The sequence below is a fragment of the Chionomys nivalis genome, chromosome 19 (assembly GCF_950005125.1).
Source record: "Chionomys nivalis chromosome 19, mChiNiv1.1, whole genome shotgun sequence".
Lineage (NCBI taxonomy): Eukaryota > Metazoa > Chordata > Mammalia > Rodentia > Cricetidae > Chionomys > Chionomys nivalis.
In genome coordinates, this window is record NC_080104.1 from 41,319,816 (window position 1) to 41,346,092 (window position 26,277).

At 50.9% G+C, this 26,277-nt stretch overlaps 1 protein-coding gene across 1 annotated transcript in view; it reads right to left on the bottom strand.

Moving 5' to 3' along the window:
* The window catches only part of LOC130890399 (cadherin-23), a 275,653-nt gene that overhangs the window by 182,495 nt on the left and 66,881 nt on the right, over window positions 1-26,277 (bottom strand). The window contains exons 4-6 of the mRNA XM_057794329.1: window positions 9,178-9,320; window positions 8,841-8,888; window positions 8,621-8,713 (exon numbers count right to left, since the gene is read on the bottom strand). Of these exons, the coding sequence (XP_057650312.1) occupies window positions 8,621-8,713; window positions 8,841-8,888; window positions 9,178-9,320 (284 nt within the window). The remainder of the gene's footprint in view (window positions 1-8,620; window positions 8,714-8,840; window positions 8,889-9,177; window positions 9,321-26,277) is intronic.

Consider the following 26,277-nt stretch of genomic DNA (forward strand, 5'->3'; position numbering starts at 1 on the left):
GTCCTATTATTTAAAGGGGATGGGTATACACTTGTCATGGTGTGCATGGGGAGGGGGGTTGTCACTGGTCCCTGATATCTATTGACCAGTCTAAGGCAATGGAGCCCACCTGGAGTGCTTTCTCCGTTTCCAGGAAACCTCCTGAGTTCAGTACTTTCACAATCAGTTACAGTCAAGGGCCACCCTTGTGCCTCCAATGAACTTTTGTAACTCCATGCTCACCATGGATAAAGATGCTGAGACTCCATGTGGTAACAAGGCCTCCCAGTGTGGAATAAGAACTTGTATATGTGGCTCTATCACAGGGCACCCAGCAGGGACCCAAGCTGTGTGTCACAGTCAAACACAGGTCCTCCCGATGCAGAAAGTCATAACTGCTCTTGGTTGTAGCCTCCTGGGACCCAGGATTTCCTAAGCCAGCCCCACCCAGGTCTTCCATTGCAGGAGAAGGCAAGGCAGGAGACCTCATGGAAAGGGGAGGAGACCATTAAAGGGTCAGGGAGTCACGAGACAACAGCTAGACTCCAGGCACAGGGCATCAGGCTGCAGCCATCCTTTCCTTCTGTGTCAAAGGTCATTACTGAATGGGTGAGAAGCAATAAAAGGTGTCCTGGCATGTACCCGAGCAGCCCTGGTGCCTGAGAGCTGGCTCTACTAAGTCCCTGCTTCATGGTAATGGAGTGGGACTTGCAGCCACTGCCAGACCCTTCTATGAGCCCAAAGACTCCCAGATAGAACTGACCAAGAAACTGATCAGAACGTTATTGTCTTTAAAACCAAGCAGTCATTTTAATGCTATCTGGCTCCCTGCATCATGTGGTGCTCTCTTTCCTTATGCGGCGGGTGCAGAAAGGGTGTCTAGGAACCTGGCCACATCCCACATACACAAGGGAGGAGCTATTACATGGGTCTTGGGAGAATCAGGGTCCTCAGCTTCACTTCTCTGAGTGTATGGCTGGGTCCAGCTCCCTGGGCTCGGTTCTGGGGCCCACTGTTATCCTTCCTGGTAGCTAAGCAGGACAAGTTGGCTAAGGACAGGATGGAGGCAAGCCCGTGGGGGAGACAGTCACCTACTTCTCACCTGCACTGCTACCTGACAGCTGGAACAGCTGCAGCCTCTAGCTATCTACTAGCCCACAAGCCCAAGCGGCATCACAAGGGCTATTGCTGGGTCCCCAAGCTGCAGGAGGACACCAGTGGGGGTTAGCATTATTGCACAGACCTGGCAGTGGGCTCTGGGTGAACCTGCCACAAGACCCCATTGATCTATGCATTAGGTATAAAGACAATTTGACATCTTTTTTTTTTTTTTTTTTTTTTTGATTTTCGAGACAGGGTTTCTCCGTAGCTTTTTGGTTCCTGTCCTGAAACTAGCTCTTGTAGACCAAGCTGGCCTTGAACTCAAAGAGATCCGCCTGCCTCTGCCTCCCGAGTGCTGGAATTAAAGGCGTGCGCCACCACCGCCTGTCATCAATTTGACATCTTTAGGGTAAACCAAGATACAAGGCATAGTGTTATTGGCCCCTTTCCCTGGTCTGGTTTAATCAGGATCCCATCCCAGCAGACTGCAACCAATCACAAGCAGGAACCAGACAGGCACACAAACACCCACAAGGATGCTGTGAGTGGGTGGTGTTGAAGGTCCTTACAGGAATGGGTTACTGCTGGAAAGGGTGAGGCAGACCGCATACGTGCATAGGAGGATATTGCTGTAGACAGTGGTACTGTACCAGTGATTTCACTTGGGGACTTGGAGAAAAGTCGGCAGGCAGATTCATCTTGGCCTCAGTTTCCACGGTCTATCAATGTAAAACTCAAGTCTTCTCTTACTGAGGGCTGTCATGAAGATGAAAGGATAGGGAGAGTTCCCAGAGAAAGATGATCGTGGCGCGTGTACACATTTGTGCGCATGTGTGAGTACACAAGCCACGGCACGTGTACAAAGGTTGAGGGACAACCTTATCTTCCACCTTGAGACAGTCTAGCCGGTCTTGTCTCTGCCTCCCATCCCACCGTAGGAGTTCTGGGTTACAGGTATATTCTACTATGCCCAGGTTTACATGGGATTTGGGGATTCAATCTCAGGTACTCAAATTTGTGCGGCAAGTGCTCTAGTCACGGAGCCTTCCGTCTTCCAAGACCTAGATGGGAGTATTTAAATGATCGATTTCTCTCCTTCTCTCCCTCTCCCCTCTCACACATATGCATGTATGCACACACATACGCAAACACACACCTCCTCGGAACAGGGGCAAGTCTGCTGCTAACCCAGTGGTTGCCTTCTTGGCTGCCACAGGCTGTAGCATGTGTGTCTGTGGAAAGCAGGAAGTCCCGGGGATCTGTCACTGTGCTGACAGAGGGAGGAGACCAAAGCTATGAGTTAGAGGGTGGGGAAAGCCTTGGGGCATTGAGCTATCGCAGGCTGCCGTCTTGGGGAGCCAGCTGCCCCACTGCGGCCAGCCGAGTCCCAGGCCAAGATGATTTATCGTTCTCTTTCTTCCAGATCAATAGGCCACTGGCTACAGATGCAGAGGAGGCTGCAGGCACTGTGGCCCCGACATATAAATTAATACAGCCTGTCATGGGGCTGCCTCCCCTGGCGTGGGGGAGACGACACTATCGTGAGTAAAGCTGACACCTTGGAGGGGATGGCAACACGTGCCGGGAGGATCCCCACCCCCACCTCTCCTGCAACCTGAGGATGCAGTTCATAAATCATTCACCACTAACTTGTACATTGAAGGTACACTGGGGTACTAAGAAGTTGGCCTCCTTGGCTCCTTACATGCTCTGGGCTCACATAGTCACCACCTCACGGCTCCCCACATGCTTTAGCATGAAGAGTTCTAAGATCCAGGGACTGGCAGGCACCGGAGACTGCCAGCTTGGAACGCAATGATTTTGAAATGCAGGAAGAAATAAGGAGTAGGGTAGGAAAAGGTTCACCATCCCAGGTCAGCTGCTCACATCTATATGAGCTCCATAAAGGAACTTCTACTTTGGGAAGCCCCTCTGACTGGAAATGCCCTTGTATAAACTCTCCTTTCATCTTTAGGAGTGCTACCAGACAGAGAGGTGCCACAGCCCTGCCCATTGTGAGGGTCACCCACAACAAGACATTCACTGGGCACCATGTATATGCCAGGCCCTGCACTGGTGCTCAGCAGGCCCACATGACCAGCCTCATCCTTGCTCTACTGGTAGAGACAGGTATACAGATGGTAAAGGTCAGAACCACAGCCATGTGCCAGACACACACGTTCAACCTGGTCCCCATGCTAAGCACTCTGCATGTGCACCACCATTTCCTTGGGCTGCAACAAGAATGTGTTTCCATTCTGTACATGGAAGCAATAGAAAGTCAACCAAGATGGCTTTCATTAGCTGATAACCACCCCTCTGTCCCATCTACATACAAGGTCCAGGCAGTGAGTAACGGTCCTCTGTCCTTACTAAGTGACAAGAACAGGTCCGCCAGTACGGCCCTCCTTAAGCTCCTGGACCTCTTTTACCTCCTCCCTAGCATCTTCCCTTCACAGTGGGTCACCTGAAGCCACAGCTGACAAAGATCTCTGTGGGATCCAAGTGCCACAGAGACCTGAGCCTAGGGAACCTACCTTTAGCCTGGCTTTGTCTCTATTTGTCTCTTTGTGGTAGCTTGGGGACTTGCAAGGGACCTATGTTCCTAGCCCTCAGCTACCATTCTTGTCTCAGCAGGGCCTCCAATTCCGGTTAGAATTCGCCTTCTTTTGGAAATTCCAGTATATAAAAAAGATAGCAAAAGATTCCAGGAAATGCATGGTATTAGTTGCCTACCCTAAGGAACTCCTATGCATCCTACTAGGACCCAGCACGTGCAGCCCTCATGCTTCCGTTGGGCTGCGCACACAAAGCCGCCATAACATTTAACAACAGGAGGCACAGTCAAGAGAGTGAGTGCAATGGTTTCTCCCTTTAGAAAACGGCTTCCCCTGAGGGTGAAGATCTCAACCTTATTCAGCAGCATTAGGCTAAGAACATCTCCTACCTACATTAACAGAAGTCCAAAAATCCTTGGTGACAAGCATTCATCTTCTAGAGAAGATGACAGAGGTCCAAGCTGGGCCTGAGGGGGCAGGCCTGTAATTCTAGCTCTTCGGGAACCTGAGGCAGGGGATAGTATGGTCAAGGCCGGCCTGGGTCACTTGGTGAGACTATTACAAAATCAAAGGTAAAGGGGGTCTGGCTGTGTGTCAGCATTAGGGCACTTCGCACATGTGCAAAACGCTTTTAATTAGAGAATCAGAGAGACAGACAGACAGACAGATAGAGACAAATGGGTGCACGGAGGGATGAGAATAAATAGGAACGGAGAGAGCAAGTCACTCATTGAAAGCAGTATAATTGGAGGGTGGGGACATCTATTCCCCACCCACTGCACGTCCGAGTCATCTATACACCCCCCCCAATACCCAAGTCATCCAAGGTCCCCCCCACCCCATGCCCAAGTCATCAAAGGGTCCCGCCCAGGAGCTGTTCAAACAAACGTTTTCTGCAGTCACGGAAAAAAGCACACTGAAGATCAGGCTGCACAGATCCAGCCTGGGCTTTGAAGACTCAACTGAGTTGGACTTTAATGAGTTAGCAAGGTAAGTGTGGGAATAGAGAAAGACAGGCGGGCAGACTAAATGCACTGAAGCAGTCCTCGGGTGGACAGGAGGATTCAGCCGAGTGAGGTAGAAGGTGTGTTGTGACCAGATGGATAAAAGCCAGAGCTGCCCAGCTGAGGAAGCTCCACTTGTGCGAACATCAAGGACACCGTGTCCCTGAGACTCCAGGGAACCCTCGACAGCTTGTCCCGGAAGTCACCAACCCTTCCGGACTTCTAATCTCACAGCTACTCTCCTGCCCAAATGCCCCAGCATCAGGGTCACCTCCCCCGGCACCCTGCAGGACTGAGAACTGGCCTCCAGAGAGGAACAAGCTAGGCAGTGTTGAAGGTCAGCAAGGCGAGCCAGGCCCCCTCGCCGAGGTAGTGGAGCAGTACCGCTGGGCACAGACACAGGCAAACACGTTTGAGCAAATTGGCAGGCCATAAAAGTCTATTACAGCAAATCAAACAGCAGTCAGCGTGACAGCCATTAGGCTGAAATGAATACACGGGGGCTTAATGAGGTCTGTCGAGGCTGGCTTGGTGAATTAAGTTGCCAATTCTAGCCGGATTTCCCCTTTCTTTACGGACTTGAAAGCATCCGCGCTCCCTCGTTAGAGCTTCGACAAGTGAATTGTGGGGCCTTTTGCCCTGATAAAATGGATAATTACACAGAGAGCCGCTTAGCAAGGGGAGGAGGGTGGGCAGAAGGGAAGACAGCACAAACACAAACACACACCTGTCTGCTTTCTCCTGGCAGAGAGGCTGGGCCCTTAGGGACACCAGGCACAGGGCTGCACAGACTGGGGTGTGAGCCTTGGCTTAGGTGTCTCCCACCCCACTACTTCTGACCTCAGGGACTGAGGTCCCCATAGGCATCATGGACTGCTGAAGGTTTTCATACCAGGAAACTGCTCTCAGCATCTTTCAGAAACCCTCATGGTCACCCTGTAAAGTTCTCCAAACCTAGCAGGGCTCACTGTTACCATCCTGCAGATTTCTGGCCTCCCCTGTGTGGTGGCACAGGCCTGTAATGTGTTTGAGGCCAGCCTAGGCAAGACCTTCACAAGACCATATCCAAAAGAAAATTTTAAAAGGAGGGACAGAGCTCAGCGTGGCTAGGCCCAGGGACCCTTACATATATACAATCAGATCCCTAGACCAGCTCTCCTTGATCTACTGAGGCAGAATCGCAGGATGGGGAGAAACCTCTGAATAGTCACCCAGGATACTCTGCTGGGGTACTTGAGGACCCCCTGGTTCATCACAGTTCTAAACCACGGTGCTGGGTGTCTGGAGGTGCATGGCTCTCCTGCATCTCCTTGCAAGCCTACATGCACGGGAGGCTCAGTACATCCTTGGGAAGGCAGGGGAGTGACAGTGTGTCAGCATCACAGCCAGGCTATCCTGGCCCCACAGACTAGTTAATCATCAGAGCCCAGGTTTAGGGACATTGCCATTAGGAAGGTAAGGGATTTGGTACAGTGACTTAAATGCTTAGAGAGGACTTGAGTAGATAGATGGAGGCAGTCTAGGAATTTTCCCACCATCCCTTAAGCACAAGGGACTCCTGGGAAGTAAAGAGCATCACCTGCGAGGCTCTACCCTTAGATTCTTAATAAGAAAAGTACTGGTCAGTCCCCTAGTTGGGCAGCTGTATCCCCCTCCCCACTCCACACACACCAAGCCAGTACATAGGCTATGGCATATATAAAGTCAGTTTGCATGACAAGGACCAGAGATTAGGTCCCTTGTCTCCTCTGTCCTTCCTCCGACCGCTGTCAGGTCTACTGGAAGCCACCTCCTCCAGGAAGCCCTGGGAAGTTCCAGACACTCTGGAAGTTGCCAGGTGTTCATTCCCAGCAGGGTCTGTGGTTTGCCTGCTCCTCTCTTCACCCCATCGCCCTGGTCTTCAGTTTCACCCTGCTCCCATTCAAGGGCCTCTGCCATTGAGCTTGCCTCTCCAATGGACCATGGTACATCCAGGATACCTTTAATGCAAGCAGAGAACTACGGTCTCCATTCCAGGCCAGGGGCCAGCAGCGCCCGTGCTGGTTCCCCAGCTGGGGTTTGAGCCAAGTAGCTCAGTCCCAGCTCAGGTGATCACACCAGGCCCAGGGCTGGGCTGTGCCAAGATGACTGGGCCTCCATCTAGCTGATACCATATGCCCTGGACACACTGAGCAGCCCCAAAGCCAGCATCAAGTATCAGGCCACAGAGTGACCACAGGTGTCTTACTCACAAGCAAATGAATTAGACAGACCTTCCCCCAGCACTGTGGGCTCTCTGGAGCAGCCCTCCTCAACAAGTATTTATCTCCCCTCTTCATTATTAGGTAACAAGGAAGACTAGGCCCAGAGGGGTTAAAGACAATGCATGGGCAGGGGTGTGTCCTGGGACTATTTGCCATGAGTCCTGACACTGTTTCTGCAGCTTCAGGCCTGAGAATGAGAGCCACACAGAAACATGCCATACTGGACAATATTTGCTAATTAGATGAACAACAGTGGAAGCCAAGAGGCTTGGAGGACCCCAGGGGTGCGGGTTCCAGCAGGGGTGTATTCTGCAGGTTGCATTTCTGCAGGAGGCGAGAGGAAAGAGCTGGCCTCCAGACCAAGGGCTGGGAAGGAGGGACAGGACTGCTTGTCCTCTTATCACTGCTGTTCCCTCCCATTCCCTCTCCAGGGAGGACAGAGGACAGCCAGGCCTGCCAGGATGGCAGCTGAGCAATGGGCACAAGGCTCATTAACTCCGAGCCATGCCCTTGGCTTCCGAGTCTAGGCTTGGAGCGCAGGCTGGCACGCAGAGCCCCTTAATTGAATTAGGGGCACTTCCAAGTGAGCGAGAGCCAGAAGCCAAGCCGCTGTCCTCAGGCATGTCAGGGTACTCTGCCCCCGTGCTGATGAATGTGGACCCTCTCTCCTGCCATCCTGTCCCAGGCACCACTAGACAGTCCCAGCTTCACAGCTGCCCTTCTACCCTCCAACTGGCACAAGTGTTAGGACCCTTGGCTCACCATTGCGTGCTGAGGGCCGGGACCTCTGGTTTGTGAGAGAAGATCCTGTTACCCTTCAGGAGTCTTAGGTGCCTCAGAAGTTAGGGTCAAAGTTAAAGTTACATCTGTGATGCTGGGCTAATCGCTCTCCCACTTAAGCCTAGGGAATATTCTTGCCTCTTTTTGTTTCCCAGTGACCGATGGCACGAAGGAGTTAGGATTCCAGTGTCTGGTGCCAGCCTGCCTTTCCAGAGGACTACGTCTCCCGTCATTTTCACCCCAGCTCCTGCCCCAGCTAGAGCCCTGAGGGCAAGCTTGGGGGACACCCAGTTAGAAGCTCTCTACCAGTCTCAGTCAGGGTCTTCTCCCAGCTAATGGCCAGCCACCGTGGTGAGGGACAGCAAGAGAAGAGAGCCCTGGTGCCATCGGGAGCCAGCTTATTAACGAACCGTTTGTAATGCAATAATTTGTACTTCTCAATTACCAGCGATGGCTTGATTTTACACGCATGCACTCATGCAAACACAGTCAGAGTACACAGAACAGAAGCTCCCGGGAACTGCGGGCCAGACCACACAGCTAGGGACATGCAAATTCCCCAGTCCCACAGGGACCAGATTCTGGCCAAAGCAAGTAGTGCTGGGGTAAGGCCTGCCTGTATGCTGTGTCCAAGGCCCACAGCAGGCTGCAGATGGAAGGAAGAAGGCATTAAAATACTTTCTCCTCCCAGTTCCTGTTCCATTACCAACCCCAGATGGGGGTGAGATCTGCCAGGGCAGGCCTGGGGCTCTACTCGCTGGCCTAGTCATTCTTTCAACCACAGGATGGGTAGCTCTCGTTGGTCCCAAGTGGAATCCGGGCTAGAGCGTGAGCCAGGGGCAAGGCATCTACTTGTACTCAGATCACTATACTACTGCCCAGTTGGACTGGAGAACAGCTGTGGTCCCAGGAACCATCATCCCAGTATCCCACACATGACCTACATGGTCCTTACCTCGGGGATGCGTACACTGTAGGGCTGGTTGTGGAACGTGGGGGCGTTGTCATTCACATCTCCAACTTGGATATTCACCTTCCGTGTGATCACCTGGGAAGAGATGTGCTGGGCTCAACACTGCCCCTCCCCTCGGGCCTCTTCCCATCCACGCAGCCCAGGGACCCACTAAGTCCAGGATTAGCCCTCATAGGGCTATCGGGTCTCGAGGGACACTCACCCCTTGGTGATCACTCACGGAGAACTCCACTGTGAACTCAGACTTAGTCTAAAAGAAGAGGGGGAAGGGGAGGAGAGAACAGGATTAGAGATGACCTCATGGTCACTTTCCTCTTGCTCATCCAATGCTTCTCCTGACTCTGAGAACCCCCATCCAACCACTCCGACCAGGTCCAAGACAGCCCTGGAAGAGAGCTACCGCTAAGACAAATGGTCCCAACAAAGGTAGGATAGGGCCTTGGAAGAAGACCCCGCCCCAAAGATGCTGTACCACCTTCTTCCACTGTCTGCCCCTCTCCTCCAGGAAAGGGCCGAGACTGTGGAGTCATGTGCCATACCTCTCTGTCCAGAGGCTGCCGGAGCCACACCACACCAGTGTCAGGTTCCACAGCAAAGAAGCGAGAGGCCTCCTCCCCAGACACACCAAACACCAAGGGGTCATTGTCCATGTCTCGGGCCAGCAACTGGGTCACAGAAGAACCTGGAGTGGTTGAACAAGAGAGGGGAGGACAGTACAGAGGTCAGGCTTGCTTCTTCCCATCTTGCTCAGATGACAGGGCAGCCTTCAGGGCACGACCATCCCATGAGCTTCCAAGTCTTCCAGAGGCCAACAGTCATCCCCAAACCACCCGAGCATCACTGGACTGCAACCCAGGCTCTCCACTTCTGTCCTGGCTCACCTGGCCCAGGGTGCACACAGTTGTAACTCAGGGTGTGAAATGAACAACTGTGACTTTTACAACTGTAATACCGAGACCTCTTCCGGGTGGGCTCAGATACGAGCGGACCTCCGATATTTCAATTCTTATGTCCCAAGTTGTGTGCATAAGTCAGCCCTAGTCAATCAAAGGGTCTCCTCTCTCCCATCAACTTCCCAAAGACCTGATATCCAAATGACGAGGGTCAATTGGGAGCTGAGTGGACCATACAATGCATTCTAAAAAACACTCTAAAACTGTGCAGGCATCTCCAGCCAAGACTCCTGGTTTCCATAAATATACATATACATACATCATATCTATATCTCTCTATATACGATGTAGGTAGGTAGATAGATATATAGATACATACGTACATACATACATACATACATACGTCACCTCTCTGTTGTCAGATTTGGAAAACAAAGAGCTGCTTTTCAGGTCTTTGGCCAATCTCCCACAGGAGACAAGAGACCCCCCGCCATGTGCCCTGGCCCTCCACAGTATAAACATGTATAGTCTGTAGTCCTCAGAAAACAGGCCTCACCTGCCAGCCCCATCCTGACCCAGGTGGAAGGCTCAATGAGGATTAGCTCTGGCTGGCCAAGGGGATTGTGGGAAGACCACATCAGCCCTGCAGCCAAGGTCGTGTGACTGAACCTGATATCCCAAATGGCTTTCCCAGGCCTGACACTTGGGTCCTCCCATGGAGGGGGGCGCTGGGCAGGATAGGGACAGGACCATCAGCTGCTGTCACCCACCCTGTAATTTCCTGGACTTTTATCCATTTTCTCCTCAATTATGTGCTGCTCAAAATGGTCTTTTGTGGCTTCCTCACGGGCTCTTTCCAGCTCACGCCTTCTTGGTGTCCCAGGTAATTGCTAGTGGCCTTTTCTAAGCGTACTAATTAAAGGTGCTGATTTAATATTATATTTAAGACAAGACACCCCGCAGTTTTCCAGCTGGGCACCTCCTCCCCCTACCCTGTGTTCTGGGCTGCTCTGCACAAGTGGCCAGAGCTGGCTCCTCTGAAAAGCAAATCAGCCGTCCCACTAGCAATCTCTGGCCAGACCTTCCCTCCAGAAATCAGGTTTGTCTGTGGGACTCAGCTCTAGCCCAGGGCCCCGGGATCGCCCCTTGTAGTATAACCATCCCTGGCTGTGAGACCCTGCGGTGCACAGGTCCCGCAGGGTTTGGTCCCCACCTTAAAACGATAGCATCTTGGATGCAGAATGCTTGGTGTGATTTAAAGCAAGTTATCTGGTGGGCTCAGGGTGCAGACCAGCTGACAGAGCACTTGCTTGTCTATATGCACCAAGCCTGGAGTCCATCCCTGGCACAGCACAAACCAAGTGCGGTGGTGCAGGCCTGTAGCCCTGCACCTGGGAGGTGGAGAGAGGCAGATTGGGAGGTCAAGGTCATCCCTGGCTACAAGGCAGATCTGTGCTACGTGAAACTCTAACCACCTCACAAAATTCAGCATCTTCACAATTCTAAGTGTGCAATCTGGTACCTTCTGGGGCAGCCACATCTTCCAGCATCCGTGAAGGAAACTGTCCCATCATAAAGCCACCTTGTCATCTCTGGCTTCTGCACATCCACTTTCATCTCTAGGACTTGCCTGCCCTGGACGCTCATGTCAACAGAACCACAGTCTATGGCCCTGTGTGTGACTCTGGCTTCGCATCACCTGTAAGGCTGGTCCAGGCCGGTACCTGTGCCAGAGTTCTGCTCCTTTGGATGGCTGACTATCTTCTCATGTGGCTCTCACACATCCCATTCATACACTCTGTGGTCCACAGAGGTTCCGGTTATTTCCCACTTAGAGTTGTGAATACTGCAGCTATGGATATCTATATATTAGATACTTTTCAGATTCTCATTTTAAGTTGTTTTTCACATGTTTAGGAGTAGGTTTGCTGGGCCGTGGAGACAATCTATGTTTAACGTATTGAGGAATCACCAAGGGGTTCTGTACAGTGTCTGTACCTTTTTTTTTCCACCCGCAGTGGATGAAGCTGGAGTTCTTGTTTGTGGTACGGTGTCCAGGGATTCACCGGTGTGGGGAGATCTGATGATGGTGTGAAAGGGGCTGGGGACATATCCACAATAGCTACAGCAGTGTTGTGTCTCCCTCAGTGCCAAACACACCAACACACCAGCCTAGCCTCCAGTGGTCACACACCATGATTTTTGCCAGGGTCAGCCCACGCCATTCATAGGCCAGAAGGACCAGGGAATTTATACCCCTGATCTTGGGACTCAGTTACTGGCTATAGGAAATGATGGATAAAGAGGAGAGGTGGCAGGGCTGGAGAGATGGCTTAGAGGTTAAGAGCACTGGCTGCTCTTCCAGAGATCCCGAGTTCAATTCCCAGCAACCACATGGTGGCTCACAACCATCTGTAATGAGATCTGGTGCCCTCTTCTGTCAGGCAGGCATACATGCAGGCAGAGTGCTGTATGCATATTAAATAAATTATACTTTCAAAAAAGGATGAGAGGTGGTGGACATGCATCCCAGTTCTGTTGGCCCCAGTTCTCCTGGTTCTCAGAGGCACAGCTCTGAGGCACGTGTTCAATACTAACTTCTAGAGTTCCCCAAGAAGAGTCTCCAGTCACCTCCAGTGATGGCAAGGTCCAAGCTGTGGTTTAGATATGTGTCCTCTAAAACTAGTATGTTAGCAGCTATCTCTAATTCATAATTGCTGGTATTTGGGGATGAAGTCTTCGGGAAGCCATCAGAACCAGATGAGCTCAGATCCTTGCAAAGGCATTACTGACTTCACAAGGATGAGACCCCTGAACTAGCTCTCTGTGTCTCTCTCACCGCACAATCCCCCACTGTGTTAGGAAGCAGAGTGAAGACCCTCACCGTATGTGGGCACCAAACTCCTGAACTTCTATCCTTCAGAAGAGCAAGCTAACTGTCCTGCCCTTCTTTATAAGCTAGCCAGTCTCTGGTAATCTATTACAGCAGCAGAAATTCCATCATCCCTTCCTCAGATTCTCACCCCTTTCCTAGAGCTCCTGGGAACTCCTCCCTAGCCAACCACTTGCCTTTAAGTACTCATCACAAGATCTCTTTCTAGGGGGAAAAAAAACCCTCAAAGACTGTGTGTCTGAGCCATGGTGGGTGCTTGCTACTGCCAGACCCTGCTGGCCCAGCTGGCTAGTGGGGTGCTAAAGTCACAAACCCCTAGACAGTGCCCCCCACCCTCTCCTCTTTAGGAGACTGATATGCAGTCAGGTGTAGTAGTCCCGGTGTGGTTTATTGCAGGCCCATATTCAAATATTTAACAATGGGTGCAGTACAGGAATCTACCAATCAGAGCAGACGCTGGCTATAAACAACGGAGCTCTGAGTGCTGCCGGTAAGTCAGCCTGGTTTATGGCCCCAGTTTTAGATGCAGAGGGAGACCGCTCCAGGCCTAGCATGATTTAATGGCTCAGACTCAGGCCTCCTGGCTCAATCAGTACAGCCAGAGGAGTCTCTGCATTTGGCCTCCCATCCTGCCGAGCCAGCCATCTCCACCCGGTGCTGAGCCAGGCTGGGGTTCTGCCTAACCTCAGGGTGGAAGGGCTTTAAAGACTGAGTCCTCATGGCAAACCCACATCCATGGCAGTTGTCATGGTCAAGAGGTGGAACAGCCCAAGGAGCCATGGATGGATGGATAAGCAAAACACGGCCTAGGCAGCCAATGGATCATCGGGTTCTGAGAAGGAAGGAGATGCTCATGTTTGCTCGAGCATGGATAAACCTTGAGATGTTGTGCTAAACGAAATAAGCTAGTCACACAATGACAAATAATACACAATCCTAGTTCTCCCAAACACATCACGAAACATAATGTCGATGTTCAGAGGCTGGGAAGGACAGAGCCGGGGGTGGGGAGGGGGCTCACTGTTTTACAGGCACAGAAGTGCAAGCTTCAAGACAAGGACTGCTTACACAGTCTACCAAACCGCAGTCTTCACACTGACAAGGCGATAAATTCTATGCTGTGCATACTTTAAATTTACATTTTTCTCCTTTTATTTTCATGGGTGTGTTTATTCACATCTGCATGTGTGAGAACACATGTGGACATGGGTGCACATGTATGCCATGTATGTTGGAAGCCTGTGGTTAGTATTGGGAATCATTCTCCATCCCTCTTCCACCTTATTCACTGTGATGGAGTCTGTCAATCAAACCTTCAGTTCTCAGATGTGGCTAGTCCCGCTTTGCTGAGGAATGCAGTCTCTGCCTTCTAAGGCTACAATTGCAAGAAGGCCACCATGCCTACCAGGTAACAGGGTCTGGGGACCCAAACTCAGGCCCTCATGTTTAGGCAGCAAGCCACTGGAGCCATCCCCCAGCTCACAAAATTTTAAAGATAAATAATCAGATTATCCTGCAGTTCTAGTAGGTCTTCCCCAAGATGACAGATACCAAAGGATCAGGTTTTCTGTCCCCATTACCTTCGACTGCTCTTGAGTGGGCCAAGATCATGGCGGTGCTCCAGCTGGGAGCAGCACCACCTGACGTCACCCATGCCCAGACCCATGATCACCTTTCAACATCCATTGACCTCGCAGGGATTTCCTCAAATACTTTGTCACCCAGTATATCCACCCCAAAGGGTGCCAGGTCTCTCTGTTCTCACAGTTTCCCATCTCTGTGTGCTCACTGGCCTTGGTGGCTGACAGTCTCAAGGGCATTCCTGTCAGCTCAGGGGTAGCAGCAGTCTGGCTGTCCCATTCCCTAGGCCTGATAAACAACTGGATTCCCAAGTCACTCAGTAGAATCTCGAATACATCCCACTATGTTCAGGAGAGGTGAGGAGAGTGAGAGGACCGTCCCTTCCTGACCTGGACCTTCAAGCCACGGTGAGAAGAGAGTGAGGACAGTCAGATCCTAATAACTACACTAACAGGCAGGAGAGTGCAAGGTGAATCACACCCAATAAAGCCCCAGTCAGCAGTACTTTCCTGGGATGCTGGAACTGGTCCACACATCTGAGAGGATAGCGTCCTACACACTGGCCTTGGATTCTCTCCTACGAGCAGTGCAATCTCTCCTGTCACTCAAGCGTCCTGCCCTGGGAAAGTCTGCCGCATCTAAGAGGTAGGGATTCCCTGAGCAGGCAGCTAGGGGCTGTTGGGAAGTACAGAGCTGGGGACATGTCCTCTACTGTGGCCTCAGCCTCAGCAGCCAGTTGCATCTGCCTCCCAGGCAAGGGGCGGACAATCACAGCTTCCCGAGTCCCTGCTGGGTCCCTACGGACGGCCCAGATGACTGTTATTACTGTTATTGTTGTTATCTGCACGGAAGGGAAGGGCTGCAGATCTCTGCCTGCCTGGTGAGGGGACGGGCAGAAACTCAAGTCAGTGGCAAGCTGCAAGCCTTTAGGTTTTTATCTGAGGAGAAGGCTGAAATTCATGCACATTCCCAAAGTTGGGGCGGAGGCTGGGGAATGAACACGGGTTATGAATGCCCTCTGCCTTGTAGGAGCACTGACCAGAAGCCATCTGTGATTGTCCCCACAGCATTCAAACTTTTTTCCTGTCACGGTCAATGCTTTCCCAAGCCAGGCACAACCCTCCCCTCTGGCTCCCCTAGCCAATCACATTTCCACTGAACTGTGGGTCAGCTTGCCAGGCTACTGCCAGACTTCTTGAGCACACTGTGGCCCACATGCCCCACTATATACCTCTGAGATTTCACACCGTCTCTATAAACCCCAAGCTGCCTTCTCTGCCATCAGCTTCTCTGGCTCTGTGCTCCCAGATCCATTACTCTCAGCTCCGTGCATCAAGAAATAGGCCATTGCCCTTGGATATAGAGACAAGTGCTCTAGGATAGGTTGGCAAAGCTCCTTCAATCACCCAGAACTTCCCTAGCAGCTAATGTAGCCCAGCGAGCTAGCTAGACCCAATCCTTTCCCATGCAGACATTACTAATCAACCACCACCCACTACATTCAATTGCAGAATCCTTCACAACACTGGGCTCCGTGCAGTCACTCTAATCAACCTTAGAAGACACAGGAAAGCCAATCTCTTGCGATCTGTGACCTGCAGTGACTTTACATCAGCTCTCCACTGTCTCTCACCATCCAGGGAACAAGGCTCTTAGCTATCTGCTTCTACCAGGCTCAGGACAGTTGGAAAGGGCAGAGTCAAGATAGGAGTATAGAGGTCACCTCAGAAATCGATTATGGTGAAAGCAGAGGCCACAGAGCCCCTCTTACCTTGCAGATGGAAGAGCAAACTGGGAAGTTAATCTGAACGATGCTCAGCTGAGCCTATGCAGCCGCAATTCCAGGACCATGGGTTATAACGAGGGCCTTCTGAGAATATTTGTGGCCAAAAGAGCTGCTCACCCTATACAAACACATGCGCGCACGCGCACACACACACACATACACACACACACACACACACACACACACACACACACGGCGGTGGGGGGGGGCGGGGGACCCAGCCAGCTCCCTCACTGGCCTTGGTCTCTGCTACAGCCACAGCTGCTGCTCCCCATCTCCTGGGTCGGGACACCCTCAGAGCCAGCTGGCCTTGTAGCTTGTGGTCTCATTTGTCTCCCTCCGGGATCAGACAGCCTATTATGTGCCTTCACTTCATCTGTCTCAGCTTCCCCTCCCCTCCCCGCCACAGTCAGGCTCCCCCTCTGCTCACCTCTGGAATTCTGAACTTGGTTTGACCTCAGGGCCTTTTTATTAGTAGTATTCTAAACCCTATCTCTGCCCACCTGGGAAGCTGGAGGACCATAGAGGGGCCTGAGACCAGACCTCCCTCCTGCTAAGCTGAAGCTGCCCAGCTTACCCTCAAAGGCCCGCCCTGCAGTCCCCAGCAGAAATCCTCACCTCCGGTAGAGAAACCAGCCCTATGTCTAGAGCCCTCCAGCCACCTCCACTCCCAGAAGCAGCTCTCCTGAAATTGCCCACACCAGTAAGGAGAGCTGCACTTGCTGCCTAGGGGAAGAAGGCATGCTCACACGAGACTTCGTGCTAAAGAGGCACGTGCTTCTAATGCTAGCCCTATATAGAAGGGTCACACCTGCTCCACCCGCAAGAAAAATCAAGGTTCAGGGAGGCAAAGTGACCTAGCTTGGTGGGGGGGGGGGGCGTGAGGGCTTGAACTAGGGACAAAAGGCCCAGTAGATGCTTTGGGAGCAGGGCTGCCTCCAGGATTCCCTGCATTAAGACAGAGCCAGAGGGGGGCTGAATTCATCCAGAAGCTCTGCTTCCCACTCAGCCATTGAGCGGTTCCTCCTTCACCAACACCAAGAGAGACCTGGAGGCGGGGGAGGGGGAAGATCATAGTGGTCCTTGGGGTGGACAGAAACGAAGCACGGGGTTGAGAGTCAAGCACGGGGTTGAGAGTCGTCTGCCCACAACAGCCCCAGGGTGAAAGAGCACAAGGTGGACTGCCTCATAGTTTGACAAGGAAGAGGCTTTGACACCTAACTCCAGTAGGGGCTGTTGACACCTACCACACATTCCAATTTTTGATGGGCCCAACGAACTCACAAAAGAAACAGGGCTGGGCAGCTCAGTGACAAGCCCACTGACACATTGGTCCTCAGGCTCCGATGTACGTTTTGCTACCCCACAGTATAGTCACAGTCAGTTGCCATGTCTACCCTCTGGCCCCGCTGGTCACATCTCATGCCATGTCAACATGGGTGCTTGACATTGGGAGACAGACATCACCGGTGACCCTCCCCTATTTCAGAGGTGCACCGCCTGGCTGTCATGCCCAGGGAACAGGGAGACTGGCTTCTCTATCTTGTTCAGAAGGAGGAGGTAGAACATAAGAAGACCATGAAGTAAGGAATGCTAGAAGGTTCTGTCCGACCTTCTCAAGTCCTTGCAGTTCCAAGGCCCTCGGGAATGTGTACAGGGAGTGGGGGAGCGGGGATGGAGTCCTTTCTTAAGGCCAGAGAGCCAAGCAGTAGTTACCAGATTTAATAACAATGATAAGAGTGGGCTATTTTTCCCCTTCTCCCGAAACTTTTCAATTCATTGAACTGTTCAATTAACTTTACAAAAGGAAATGTGGAAAAATGACGGCAAATTGAACTTGACATTATCATTAAAATAAACAGAGCACTGCGGGGCCCGTTAAAGGCTGGCAAAGATAGTCTAAACACGGGTGGCAGGTTCAAGCTGGCTCCTTCCTGCTCAGAGGCCACCCTGCTGATGGTCGGCTAGCAGGCGCTCAGGACAGAGTTCCCACTCACAGTCCCCACACCTAGGATCAAGGCTGCGGCCATGGAACCCTCACTGATACCCTTAAGTGTGGCCACCAGAGAGGATGCTTGGGGCTAGGTAGATTCTGGAGCCCCACCCTCCAAGCACCGGATCAAACCCGAGTCTATGATGAAGACCAGCCTATCAGGCAGCAGTTGGTTCCAGACTCACTGGCATATCGAAACCACCTGGAATCAAATAACGCCTTTGTATGTCCCACAGCTCTGAGGGTAGAGTCATGGTCGGGGCAAGGACTGGGTGCTAGAGGAATCAGTGGAAGCACTTCCACTGGGAAGTTATGCTGGGAGGGGGGGGCACGGCCTTACATGGTGTTTCCATTTGTCCTCCCAGCTGTCTCTACACCCTCACTCTTGTGGGTGGGTCTCTAGCCACAGTGAGGTACCCAGACCAATCCAATCCACAGGAATAGCAAAAAAATGTATACATGTACAATGTGTGTTTTTGTGTGTAATCTGTGCTCCTGATTGTGTCCAAACTTTTCCAAACCACCTGGCTTTAGCATAGCAACTCTTGACCTGATGCCATTGTAACATCACTTGGGCAGTGTTTGCAAGGGGCAGCCCAGACCCCACCTGCCAACGGTTTGGTGCATTAACCCCTGGTGGCAATGAGCCTCAGAGACACTAGGAGTGTGTGTTTAGAGCAGTGGTCTTTGCAGAGCTTCTAGATGCATCTCTAACAAACTCCCAGGCAGAAAGAAGGGTGCTGGTCCTGGACCACGACTCTAAGAACCCCTGGACTACCGGTCTCATGGGCCAAAGGCTCAATTGTTTCTTGGAGGCAATTTGGTTCTCAGAAATGTATACCTTACTGCCTGGCTTCCTTGACCTTTGCCCTTTAGCCCCAGCTTCTCGTCATCTCTCCACAGCAGAAGAGACAAGACATGTGCATCCAGGTGCAGGTAAGACACACCTCCCCCGACCCTTCCCCTGCTGTGGGGAACCAGAGGAGGGCCCCCCAGAAATCAACTCATTTCAGAGGAGACTCGTAATTACCCACGATGATCACGGAACCATTCATTCTACCCTAAAATTAATACATCACGTTGAGAATGATCTCGCACTAATTTATCACAAGATTTATGAAACTTGCACTTTTTCTAATGAGATTTATGCAAATGCCGCTCTTGCTGCTGTTTGTGTTTTTAAAAGTTTTGACAGGGAAGAGAAGGTCCAGCGCAGTTGGAGGTGGTCCTGCCCCGACTCAGAGGCTCTGACATGGAGGCAGGGGCTCCACGGCAGTCCATGCTCATCTAAGGCACAGACGAACCACCCTGAGCCATCCCCAGTCCCCTCCCAACCCCAGCACGCCCTTGATCCACCTATCTCTGGGCCCCCATCCTTATTCGGCTCATTTGCTGCTCAGGTGACAATCTTTACAGGTGAGAAGCTGAGTCTCTCTCCCAATCAGGGGCCTTCAGGGCGCTCAGATGCGACAGACAACTAAAGCCACGAGCATCCCCAGGTGACAGTGGAGCCCTTGTAGCAGAGCAGGCACCCAGGACATGGGGAGCAAGGTGGCGCTCCCTCTTAGGTGCTGTTCCTGTGTGTGCAGAAGTTTGGCACGTCAGAGAGTTGATTCACCTCACTCTAGTCCTGACTTTGCCACTATTTATTAAGCACCTCCCTCATGCCAAGCACTCTGCACAAACCACCTCACTAGTGCTCACCCTAGACACGAAATGGACACATTCCCGCACTCAGAGAAAGGGAACAGATTTAGCAACTTGTCCAAGATCACACAGCTAGGAAGAGGTGGAGTCAACACAAACCTAGGCCGAGCTGATCCTTAAGACAATGTTCTTATCCAGTCTGAAGGACTGTGGTGGCGCACACCTTTAATTCCAGCACTCTGGAGGCAGAGGCAGGTAGAGCTCTATGAGTTTCAGAGCAGACTGGTATACAAAGCAAGTTTCAGGACATCCAGGGCTAAACCCTGTCTTCAAACAAACAAACTTATCCAGTCAGAGCTCTAGTGACTGTGCAGTTATCAAAAACATAGATTAAAGCAGGTCAGTAAGGCTAAGTGTGGAAAGCCACACATGTCTGAATCCCAGGACCTGGGATTGTGAACTGACTAACCTGGACTATATAGTGAGCCCCGGCCTTGACAAGACCAGAGGGGGGGGGGGGGCATAACTTGTTATAGAGCAAGCACTGAGCATGTGCAAGGCTCTGGATTTGATTCTTGGCACCATTATAAACAAATCAATAAACAGATAAATAAAAATGCATGCATGTAGGAAACCATCTTCAAAGGCTCTGAATAACTAAAAGTTTTACAACCAAATACATACATGACATTCCAAGTTCATACAAAGGAGAGGTCTGACGAGGCCCTTTCTCAGGGACAATGTGTTTGTGTTTGCATACAGAAATTGGTTCTTAGGTGTTTCCTTCGTCACTCCAAGAAGGAACGGAGACAATGGAGGAAGCAGATGTATCTGTGCTCTGATCACACATGAAGGGGAAAGACCAAACGTTCTCTGAAAAGAGCACACCCATGTCTGTCCCTTCCCTAGGTCCTGTCGGGGACAGTGCATCTCTCGAGGATGCTGCACAGGGTGATGTGTTCAATGATGTGCCCAGGAAGGGCTGAAGGATGAGTCGCCCCAACATGAGGAGGCAGGTACATATATAATAGATCTTATGAATATTCCATGCAAGTCATTATAATTAAAAAAAGATTTCGTGCTTAAAGGAATGCTTCCTAAAGTGTATTTCACGAATCATTAATTCCCTGGGAGGCTCACGGGTACTCCATGAGAAAAAAAAATGTTCCTTGGTCAGAAAGATGTAGAGAACATTGCATTAGAAAAATAACCTCAGGCCAGCGAGATAGCTGAAGCAGGCTGGCTGCCAAGCCTGATGACCCGAGTTTGATCCCCAGGATCCACAGAGTGGAAGGAGAGAACCAATTCTCAGAGTGTGTCTCTTGACCTCCACATAAACACCATAGCACTGTGTGCCCTCCCACCAATAAATAAACATTTTAAAGGATTTTAATGAAAAAGAATCTAAACAGGATTCTTCCCATTATTACACTACTATTCAATGTTAAGGGGTGAGGAGGAGAAGATGCAGCTTTCCCAAGATCATTTGGACAAGAAATCCTTTCCTCTAAGGTCATCTCAAAGGACACAAGTGGTTTAAGAAAGATGGCCTGAGAAAACATTGGACCAGAGCTTCCCTGAGTATTGATTTCAGGCAAATCTTTCCTTAGAATGAATATATTGGGGGTAGGACTGAATTAGACAAAGGAGTGGTTAGACAAGTTGAAGGATTGATGGATGGGTGGATGAGTGAATGGGTAGATGGATGGGTATAAGAGTTGTTGGACACATGAACGAGCGATAAAAGGGTAGGTGAATGGATTCATGGATGGGAGGGTGGGGATTGGTGAGTGGGTGGATAGTAGATGGATAGATGAACAGGATGGATGGATGGATGGATGGATGGATGGATGGATGGATGAGAATGGGTGTGTGAACGGGTAGAGGAGTGATGGGTGGATGAGAAGGAGCATGGGTGGAGAGGTGGATGGCTGGGTGAATGGGTGTGTGGATGGGTAAATGGATAGATAGACGTGTGGGTGGGTGGATAAGGAGGCAAACAGATGAGCAAAGGAAGAAATGCACCTCTCTTCCCATCTTACGGATCCATCAGAATCTCTGCCATGGAAGGACAGTGCGTAAAGACTCAGTGATCATTCCTAAGGTGTCTCCCTACCAGGTGACCACTCCCTGTTCCATGATTTGGGAATCTTGGCCCTCTAACTAGGTGGCAGGTGGGGGCAGGCTAGAGTTGATGTTTTACTCAAGCCAAAACCTGAGTGTCTAGGACCACATCACTCCAAGTCTGCATTTGAGGCCCCAGCACAGACAGACCTAGCCACCAATCCCAGGTCTCCCCAAACCTCCAGACCTCCACACCTAGAAGCCCCTCCAACAGGCATACTCAACAGAGGATGAGACCACACTCGGGTGTAGTTGCGCCTAGATTCTACTCCTGGTCTGTCTGTGCAGCCTGCACAGGTGTTCCACGTCACTGGCCTTGTTCCTGCCTCCTCAGAAGCTGCCACAGAAAATGACAGAGTGACAGACACAATGTTCCGGCATGTCTTTTTAAACACTCCCCTGCCTTATTTTTGAGACAGAGTCCAAAGCTTTGGCTAGACTGCCTTGCCAGGAAGCAAGATCTGCCTGCTTCTGCTCCCCAGTGTTGCAATTATAGATACATGTTACCCTGCTTCTTGGTCCTTCATTTTCCTGCTCAGGAAATGGTAGGCACGCTGCTGTAAGAATCATGCACAAAGCACTTGAAGAGCACCTAATGCAGAACACACAGGTCTGCATTCAACAAGTGGTGACTATTAATATCGTTCTCAAAGTGAACCACACAGATACCACTGCAGCTTTTCCGAATACGGGCTCTTCCTAACGAGCCTATATCATGTAACCTTGGCTCCCCGCATGCGGTCGAATGGATAGCGTTGGAAGTCACTTGGCCTCTCTGGGCCTCTGTGATATGATGAACTTCCATTTACCAGCTCATCCACCCGTCACTCTCTCCCTACTTGATCGTTCATTCATCAATTAACAGGAATGAAGCATCTGTCGTGTGGCTTCAGTGCGTGTGTCAGACAGAAAAAGCAGACAGGGAAACGCAGCGAAGGTACTAGATAGGAGAGGCTGGAGAGATGGCTCAGGGCTTAAGAGCATTTGCTGCTTTGGCAGAGGACCCAAGCTCAGTTTCCAGCACCCTCATGGTGGTTCACAACCAAATGTAACTCCAGTTCCAGAAGTTGCCCCCTTCTGGACATCTTGGGCACTGCATGCATATGGTACACAGACATACACGCAGGCAAAATTCTCATATGCATAAGATAAAAATAAATAGTCTTTTAAAGTCCTGAATGGAGCAGAAAGGGACTCCTTGCTCTCAAAGGGCCACCATTTAAACAGTCTTTGAGTTCTGGTCTGGCTCAAAACCACCAAGTAAGATATTTCATAGAGATAAATGAATTGATAAGAAAAATGAGGAAGGTTGCATTAGTTATATTTCTTGCCCTGCTATCAAATACTTGACAAGAACCCACTTAAGGGAGGGGTTGTTAAAAGGGACACAGTTCATCATGGGGTGAAGGCACGGAGACAAGAGCATGAGGCAGCTGGTCACATTATGTCCACAGTTCGGAAACAGAGCATGTGCAGAAAGTCTGGTCAGGCTACAGAGCTTCACGCAAGGCCTGCCCTCTGTGACCCATTCCGCCAGCCACAGTCCCTCTCCTGATCCAAAGCAGCGCCACCAGCTGAGGGACGAGTGTTCACACGTTCACACCCATAAAGGACGGGTCACATTTAAGCCACAACAAACACTCAGGCCAAAGACTAAGGGAGAGAAGGCACATAGAGGACAGGCCATGAACTGACTGGCCTGTGTGGATCTGTTTCACAAAGCCTCTAGGCTGGTGCACAAGGGATGAGAAAGAGCATTCAGAAGCAAAGGAAGAGAACGTAGGCTATTTTCACACGAGATGAGAAGGAGAGGGGAGAGAGGCCGAGCTGAGGCTGACATGGCTCTCTGTAGCTCCCACAAGGGCCAGCCAGGCACGGACAACTGGATAACTGAGGTGGCAGAGCCCACCTTTAACATGTCTGCCATCAGAGAGCAATGAAGACCGTGTTATTGTGAAGCCATGCTGAACTCCAGGACCCATACGGCTGCTACCACTCTGGGAACGAGAACAGCCATGGTTACCTGCAAGAGATCCTCAAAAGACCAGGCCCACTAACATCCTCAAGGCCGGTGTGCATGAGGCCCCTCACCTCCCCAAGGATGTACAAGAGATTTAAAATCGCTTGCAGGAGGGAAAGTATTCTTCAGTGGAGTAGCTGCCAGTAAGTTACTCCGTGCTCAGTAAACAGCTCTGTACCCACATTCCTGAGAGTAACCCCAGGAAAGTCACCAGTTCACCAAGCAAGACCTGGGTAGAACCACTTCCTTGGTGGGTTACTGGCCTCTACCTGGATGCTTCCTTACGTCTTACCACCTAAGTGCTGCATGTAGTTACGTGTGTGTCTTTCTGGAGATGTGTTTATGTTATGCATAGATAAGGGAACATGAAATTGTGTGCACCTGCATGCATGCAGTTGTGTGCGTATTTCTATACACTGTGTTTCTATGAGCAGCATGGTGGTCTAGCGTCCTCCGCTGGACTATCTCTGACTACAGGTTTTAGAGATGCGAGAAAGACAAGGCATATGAACAAGACCTGGGAGGATCTGTTGTAATTAAAGAGAGAGGACCATCCCAGGCAGGGGGACAGGTGTTCTAGGTCCATCTTGAGGAGATGAGTGAGGGCTAGTTCTGCTAACAGGGAGGGTACACAACACAACTGTCACCCAAGTTTACCTCTTCTTGCCAGCACCAGTCTGTACTGAATGAGTGGTTGGAAGGGCAGAGGACCTGACTCCCTGTCTTGACTTCCCCCACCCCAGAACTCCCCAGAGGATCAGTGGACTCCCTTGTTGTGGCTGTCTCGTGACTCCATTCCTGCCTCTGCTCAGCCATGCCCCCCTTGCTCTGGTACACCCCACACCTCTTCTTGGTCCTCATCCTGGAGCATCTTTCTGGACAGCCTGGTCTAAGATGTGGTCCAAGGGTCCTGGCTGGAGAAGACATGACAGGTTACTGTCCACCTGTATTCTTGATCGCTATGGGATGGAGCCTCTATCCTGAGCTTATTTCTGGGTACAAACGAAGGCTGTGGCACCTGCAGCACCCTGCTGAGGGTTGGCACGACCTTTAGAGTCAGGGACATCATTGGACAGCACGCTGCCCACCCGTACCCCAGCCTCTAACCTTCAGCTTCACACAGACTTCTGCTTGGTGCTCCCCTGGCCAGAGCTGTGGAAACACTCCCGGCCCCTCTGCCCATCTTTACTCTCTGAACTCCAGCCCCGTCTCCAGGAAACCGTCCATGATAACCACAGCCTCTTCCACATCCCTCTCCTCTGTACTCTCAGGAGCACTGGATCTCCACCACACCAACTGCTAAACTAGTGATTCCCACCAAAACGTCCCTTAAGAAGGGGGACATGTACCTCTGTTGACAAAGGTCCAAAGAAGCAACCCCAAAGATGGACTAATGCAAAGCCTTGCATTTAATAGTCTACTCGTTTTCATTCATTCATTCACTTACTCAAGGCGTTTTCACTGAGCATCTAATAGTAACAGGACAGGCATGATTCTGGTCTTTAGTGAGCTAGTCGCAAATAGCGCAAAGAGTCGCAAATGATTTTTGAAAAGCTATGTAAATTCTGAATTATATTCCATAGTATAGTTATATTGACTTTAAAATAGTCTTTCTGTTTCATCATTAAATAGCATCTGTCCTCTAGGAATAGAAACTAGGCTTAATTGTGGCTTCTTGGGTGCCAGTTTGGTCCAAGAACCTTAGCAGAAGATACAAAAAATGGCACCTCCTGTTGGCTCAGCCATGGAGTCAGGACATCTTGAGATCAGAATGCCAGCTGAGAGCCACAGAGCTCCCAGACCTGATGCTGCTCAGCAGCCACGCCCCACGCCGATACTCTGCATTTGATTGGACAGTGTAGGAGCCTTTAGGCCACAGAGGACAACCTTCCAGCCTCAGGAGAGAGATGGGGTTGCCAGCATGTCTTTTTCGCATACCTCAGCCAATGAGGTGGCAGGAGAAGCTGCTGGGGGCGGGAAGTAAGGTTTACTTGGATGAAAGGTTCTTGCTTCCCCCCAAAAAAAACTTTGTTGTATTATCACTGCAGCTGCTTGCGATGTGGAAGCTGAGGTCAGAAGGTCAAAGGTTGACACAGGAAGGACCTGGGAAAAGACCAAGCCCAGGTCCCTGACAGTCATTGTCTTAGGGTTTCTATTGCTATGACAAAATACAAAAGCGAGTTGGGGAGGAAAGGGTTCATTTTGGCTTAATGCTTGTAGTCTATCATCCAGGAACTCACTTAATGTAGGAATTTGGAGACCAGAATGGAAACAGACGCCATGGAGGAATGCTGCTTCTAGGCTTGCTCCCAGGACTTGCTAAACCTGCTTTCCTATAAACTCAGGACCCCTTTCTGAGGAGTGGCACCGCCCGCAGTGGGCTGGGCTACCCCACATCTATCATCAGTCAAGAAAATGCCATGCAGACTTGCCCTACAGGCCAATCTAGTGAAGGCATTTCCTCAGCTGAAGTTCCAAATTACTCCAGCTTGGGTCAAGTTGACATAAAACGAGTCAGCACCGTCATTTATCCAGTGGACCAACCGATTCCAGGAGTTGCCAACACACAGACCTCTCTTGGTGAGAAAAAAAAGTCCTGATTTGTACCCAAGTATATATCTGATTCAGCTCTTGGGGTGTGCAAAGACTTGGGTGTGTGAAAATCCCTCTTTACAGATGAAGAGTCTGTCCATGCACAAGAA